At 36.5% G+C, this 6,902-nt stretch overlaps 1 protein-coding gene across 1 annotated transcript in view; it reads left to right on the forward strand.

Annotated features, from left to right (window-relative positions):
- Positions 1-964, forward strand: part of Cntn6 (contactin 6) — a 267,806-nt gene extending 266,842 nt beyond the window's left edge. The window contains 2 exon segments of the mRNA XM_070018410.1: positions 563-623; positions 625-964. Of these exon segments, the coding sequence (XP_069874511.1) occupies positions 563-623; positions 625-667 (104 nt within the window). The 3' untranslated portion in view covers positions 668-964.
- The last annotated feature ends 5,938 nt before the right edge of the window (positions 965-6,902 follow it).

Genomic DNA, 6,902 nt, shown 5'->3' on the forward strand with positions numbered 1-6,902 from the left:
TAGATATCCGCAGCATGATTTCATGAGTCAGTTGATTGGAACAAAAATGGGATGTTTTTGCATGGATTCTAAAAGGTGTGTTTAGAGTGGAAATGGTAAATGAAGTACATGCACCTTCTTATTTCCATATGCAGGGCAGGGCATCACCCATTGGTCCTGGCAGCATCCCTACTACATTGAATTCAATGAGCTTCCCTAAGCAGGCCAACACTTGCCACTCAGCAATAATTTACTTACTCTATTTTGACTAGAAGAAGCCACTACTCATCAGAATGAAACTCTTGACAAGTGCAAGGCTAGCTGTCCAAATATTGGTCCATTTTTAATCTGTCTTCCAGATTAATCTGTATCACACATTCTGTCATTTCTCTTTTGCATTTTTACCTTTAAGACAGATACCTGAGGACAGAGGGTAAAAGCACTTCCTAAAATTAAATACAACGTAAGTGAAATGTAATAAAATAGAGCGTGAGAAGGGCAATAGCAGTTTGTATTGTGTGTCTTGAAGCAATCTGTTCAGCAATTTTGTTTTATCTCAAGTCCTTTTTTTCATATTTTGCAGGTTTAAGTTCCAAAGGAATTCAAGTCTTAGGACCGGGCCCTCATTTCCTGTGGATTGTTCTGATTTTTTACTCTTTTGCTATTCACCCATTTACACGATGAATAAAAGCATAATCTTTGGGAGTTTTCTGAAAGTAAATCATTCTGCCCATGTGGTCTCCAGCCTCTCTCATAAGACATATTCTTAATACTGACTTGTTTGGAAAGAAAACAAAATGTATATTATTAAGATCTTGTAAATATCTATGACACATTAATAAAAAAAAGTTTTAAGCACTTTGGAATTCTTGAAGTCCACACATGGCTCCCTGCATGGAAGGGTTCTAAACTAGTCTGGGAACAGGGCACTGATCTGTTGTTTAAGTTAATTACATGAGGAATATAAATAATGTCCTGTAATACTCATGAACGATGAGAGGTAGGTTTAAATCTATGCACATTTTATAAGCTCCAGAACATTTATTTCAGTATTTCAAATGCATTTGAAATACAATATGATTATCTGTTTGTAGTAGGGATTGTTTAAAAATAGACATAATTCCAAAGCATGGTATATTTTTTAACCTCTGAATCAGATTGGAATAAGAAATGTATGTCCAGATACAAAATGTTTGTTTTACTTGACTCATTTTTTAGAAGTTTTCATAACAATATTGACAGAAAAAAATGCTTCATGGAAAAGAAATAAATGAAACAAAATGAATTCACCCCTAAAATTTACCCTTTAACAATGATAATATGTAGGAAATAATTTACTATGATACATTTTTACTCTTCAAATGAGTTTTATATTATCCTAAGATAAAGTTGTATGCATGAATTTCAGATAATTACTATGAATTGGCAACCCTGTATTTGTGGACTTCCTTTTATGCCATAGATCAGTTTGGGACTAGAGTAGTTTGTCCAGGTTCTACATTTTGGTTAAAATGTATTTTTATCCAACTAATCCATAATCATCATGATCCTATGTTAATTAAGATTTAGAATGAAATTTTGTGGATTGACTTTTCTCTAGGGTGAAACTTTTCGAACAATTATCAGCCCTCCTAACTATCTCACATATTCAGGAAATATAATATAGATTGCATTCTATGTAGTTCTCTTTTTCTTCATGAAACCCTGGTAGGTTTTGGCCCTGCTATACTTCTAATTTTTTTAGTGTTTGTTGTTGTGGGGACCTACCTACCAAAGAATCACACTCATGTTGCCTTCTTAATGTGGTTCAAACTTTTAATGGCATTGAAAATATTCCAACTATCCTGACAACCCTCAAGTCACCCAATCTTCAAAGTTCAATCTGTCATTTTCCTTTCTCTTCAAAATACCCCCACAGGATCAGCTGCACATGCACAATACCTTCCTGTAGTTAGAACAACTTGCTCCTGGCCTGGAGCACTGCCAAGCACAAAGTACAGATTAATGAGCCCATGGTCCTCAATCCTGCCAGGAGCTGCCTGTTTGACACATGCTAGTGAACAGTTGTGTGTCTAAGACACATCTGTATCTGTGTAAAACTGTGTAAAACCTTCCTCTTCCCCCAAATCGTACATTCCCACCAACCCCTGCAACCACTGGAAAGATGGATTTCAGGTAGGAACCATTCCTGATCCCCACACTTGATCGGTCTGTTCTAAACTCAGTGAGAGGAAACTGTGTCTTCCTTTCACAGTGGACATGGTGGGAGTGAGGGGAAGAGGTTGAGAATGAAGTAAATTGGTAGATCTGTATTTCTGCCAATCCAGTGAGTTAGATACCCAGTCATTTATGTATGACTTCAAAAGCTAAACCAGGTCTTATCAGTGTTACATCTGTTTGTAGAGTATTGGAGTATTAAGAGTCTGCATTATTCACGATCCTATTATTTACATTTTCCCCAATCCATCCTAAACTTTAAAGAAGTGTTTACCCATGCCCTGTCGTTCAGTTTGAAATCTTTGCCCTTAGGCCTGAGACACGTAATTTAACATCCCCAATTTCACTCATTTCAGCATTAGAGGACCTAATATTGACAGTATTTGAAATGGTGTGTGGAATCCTATCAGCTGTCTAACATGGAATGGCTGCCTTCTGCTAGTGTGAAGTCAGCACCAGTGAAACATGGTACTGCTTTTCCTTAACTGTCTAATATACTGTGAAAGAAAATTCAATCTTTATTTGTATCAGAAGCCAAAAATAGCTGGAAGCAAAAGGAATTATCTATTATCTACCTACTTGGTGCTCAGCGGCCCTACACAATGAGATCAGTGGTTGTCTACCAGTGTTTCTTCGGGACAATCTTCTTCATGAAGTAAGTACCACTCTGACATTCAGCAAGGTTGTCTGGAAGATCCCTTTATTGACTGAGTGGGTTGTTCTTAGAATTATCCACATGATAATTCATTTTCATATTTCTTACAGGAGAGAGCAAAGATGAGATGATGTCTGGAAACAGCCAGGAACGAATCCAAGAATTGGGATAGGGAGACTTGTTCAACAAGTGAAAAGTGGTTCCATGTAACTAAGCTCCAAGTCAACCCTGATAAAGTTGACCTCTCACAACTCCATTTTCTCTCATCTGTCATCCACACTATTATCCTTCCTGATGAGTGTCTCTCCTCTAATAATGCATGGCTTATGGAAGGACTATGCCTGCTATTTTCAAAGCAGGTATCACCTGGAAACCACGTGGATTTCACATCCAATAATCATTATATCTGGCAGGTAAATCCAATACTTTTATACCTGTCTACATTGGTGATCTCTATGTCATTTTAGATTTCCTACTTCTGATATTGTAATTTATTACCTTGTTATAAATCTATATTTATTTCTACACTGACTGTTTGAGGGGAGCAGGACTGAGGTTTGAACTCTGGGCCTTGTGCTTTCTAAGTCCCCTCAAGCCATGTTCTTAACCCTTTGATGCTTTGGTTCTTTTCAAGATAGGCTTTTGTGTTTATACCATGACAATCCATCCAGCAGTCCTCCTTTTTATGCTTTCTGTGTAGCTGGAATGACAAATGTATACCATCATACTGAGCTTATATTGATTGAGAATGAGTCTTGTGTGTGTGTGTGTGTGTGTGTGTGTGTGTGTGTGTGTGTGTGTGTGTGTGTGTGTGTGTGTTTAAGTGTATCTGTGCTTTACCATGACTTTGGTTTGCCTCTCTTTTCCTTTTGATGGTACTGGGTTTGAATCCAGGGACTCATGCTTGTTATGCATGTTACTCATGCTTGTAAGGCATTCTACCACTTGAATAATACTTTTTATGCTAGCTATTTTTTAGACAGGAGATCATGTTTTGTTTTGGTTTTTGTTGTTTTGTTTTGTTTGTCAGGCATGGGGCTTGAACTCAGGACCTGGGCTCTGTCTCTGAGCTCTTTTTCTCAAGGCCAGTGCTCTACCACTGTGAGCCACAGAGCCACTTCCAGTTTTCTGGTAGTTAATTGGAGATAAGAGTCTTATGCTTTTGAACCTTGATCCTCAGATCTCAGCCTCCTGAGTCGATAGGATTACACATATGAGTCAACAGTACCCAGCTCATATTTTTGAGTAGACTAATCTGGACTATTATCCCCCTAATTAATTTAGCCTCCCACATACCTGGGATTATAGCCACCACATCAGTCTTACTGGTTGAGATGGGTTTTCATCAACTTTCAGGCAGAGCTGGCTAACAAGCACAATCCTCCTTATCTGATACCACAGGGAGTTGAGATTATAGATTATAGGAGCTACCACCCATAGTCCTCTCATTGTCCTCTCATTGTTTGTGTTTAGCCAAATATTTGTCCAATCAAAAAATAAATAAAACCTCAAACAAAGAAATCAGAGTATCTTCTTTATTTTGTTTTCCCCTAGTACAAAGGCTTGAACTCAGAACTTGATACTCTATGGACTTCTTTGCCCATGGCTGTCACTGTATCATTTGAGCCAGGCCAGTAGTCCAACTTTTTGCTTGTTAATGGAAAATGGAGTCATATTGACTTTTATTCCCTGCATGGCTTTGAACTCCAATCCTGTTCTCAGCCTTATGAGTATTTAACATTATACATGTAAAATACTGGCACCTGGCTTTCTATTGATTTTAATATTCAACCTGATCATAGTACATGGGTCTTAGAGAAAATTATTCTTACAATATGTATTTGCTTTCTTGAGTGATTAATACAGGCCACTGTTGGGACAACTTCTTTGCTTTTTTTAAATTTTTTTTTCAGAAAATAATCACTGAGTCCAATAGTAAACTAACCTAAAATCTAGACTTGATGGATAAATAATAGACTCATGGCACAAATGCAATAAATACAAGTAAAATTTAGGGAACATAGAATTTTTCTAGGAAACAAGAGAAATGCTAGATTTTTTTGCTATTTTTCATAACATACACTCTAAAATCTAGTTAGACTTCAGAATGTATTTATTTTGTTCAGAGGAAATCTCTGGAGATGGAAAACTTGATAACTCTGAATAAAGGTAGCAAGCCACAGCTCCAAGAGAGAGGAAAGGACCCTGCTATAAACTATTTCTCTCCATACCCTCATCAAAGACTAGGAAGTGGGCTTGCCTGAAATATTTGCTGGTTGACACATTAGTTTGGAACTGAATGTTGTTTTGGATAAGGTCCTACTCTTGGGCAGTGCTAATTAATATTTATAAGTCACTTTGAAGATGAAAAGTACTACATAAATTCTAATAATTCTTATTATGATGTCTTTTTTTCCCAGAACTATATTGACGTTTTGCAATGGCACTGTGAGAAAGCATGCATTAGTGACTGAGCCTAGGTACTATGCCTGGAGGAAAATAGTAATTGGGAAGCTTGAAAGGTAATAATTTGGAGATACTGAAATTGTAGACAAATTCTTAATAGCCTGCATAGACAAAGTAATTTCAATTCAAACATGAAGCCATCTAAATCTATTCTGATTGAATTTTCAGCTTATGAATCACATGTTATAGCAACTGAATTAGTTCCTTCTACATTAGATATAGAGACCCCTAACTATCTTGAATTCTTGAGATAGAATTCTTCAGTTCTTCAGATAGTAATAATAATAACTTTAGACAACTTTTATTCCTGTAAGTGTGATAGTTACAAAGTCTACCAAGCCAAATTTGAGCAGATTAAATTCAGCATATTTTTGTTGACAGCATAATTGAATATATTACTAACCTTCTCAATCAGATTATTTCCTTTATGTTTTTCTAAGTGCAAGTTGTCATCTGAATTATCATTGCATTTAGGTTTGCAAATACGTACAGAGCTCTCTCATGTTCAAATTCCAAATTCTTCCAGCAGTCTAGCCTCCAGAAACTTCTAAAAGAGATTCCTAAGTGCAAGCACATAGCTTCCTATATTTTAAGCAGCATTTGAAATTAATATTTTAAGCTAGATGATAGCTAAAGACAGAGCTATAATTAGTTACCACAAGTTTGAAATCCCAGAACTTTAACTCAAAGTATACAATGGACTTACTGAAAATTATGAAGGAAAAAAATAGTTCTAAGAGTGACAAGAACTTGTTAACTCTTTGACCAATAGCATTGCAACCATAGACAATTCGTATCAGGCTCAGTTGATGTGAAGTGTGAAACGGTTTCCAGTTATGATCAGATTGAGCATGCATCTAGTTGGCACTGGGAGAGTTGAGGCCAGCCTTTCTCCATGAGGCCAATGGGGTGAAGTAGTAAATAAACCTTCTCTTGGAGATGAAGCACTTTCCCTCCTTTGTGCTCCTCTTCTAGTTCCCACAGTTCCTTTGAACTGTGACCCTTGTTGTACACGATGTAATATCCATCTCATAACAATGTGCTGAGGCATAAAGACCACTGGACTAGCAAACAGTAATTGCATAAACACAACTCCTATTTGCTCTGAAATTTACTTTCTTCATCCGATGATTGACCATGACATTGACCTTGTGGGAGGTAATTTTAAGGAATGCACAAAATTATGTCCGGAAAAACAGTCTATAGATTCAAGAGTTCAAAAATAAGAAGTGGCTCCAATTGTCTCATACTCTCTTCACATTCTTTTTTTTTTTTTTTTAATGAAGGGTATGAGTAACTTTCAGATGCGGCTGTCAGACCCTTTCTGAGATCATTCTAATTATGTCCGTTCTTAATTTAACAGCATTTCTGCATGCCATGGATCTGATTAATATTGCAATTGTTTTTTTAACAGTGTATTAATTTATCTTCATTAACATAAACATTCCATATTAGCTTTCATGAACTTTTGTTTCATGTAAGAAAATAGGGTAACAAGTTTTAAGATGGATAGGTATAAATCCAAGATGTCTGTTTGCAACCAAGTGTGGATGGCTAATAATAGAGTATTCTTACCACAAATGCC

Source organism: Dipodomys merriami, unplaced genomic scaffold (genome assembly GCF_024711535.1).
Source record: "Dipodomys merriami isolate MVZ:Mamm:240054 unplaced genomic scaffold, mDipMer1.0.p SCAF_13, whole genome shotgun sequence".
In the NCBI taxonomy this organism is placed as follows: Eukaryota; Metazoa; Chordata; class Mammalia; order Rodentia; family Heteromyidae; genus Dipodomys; species Dipodomys merriami.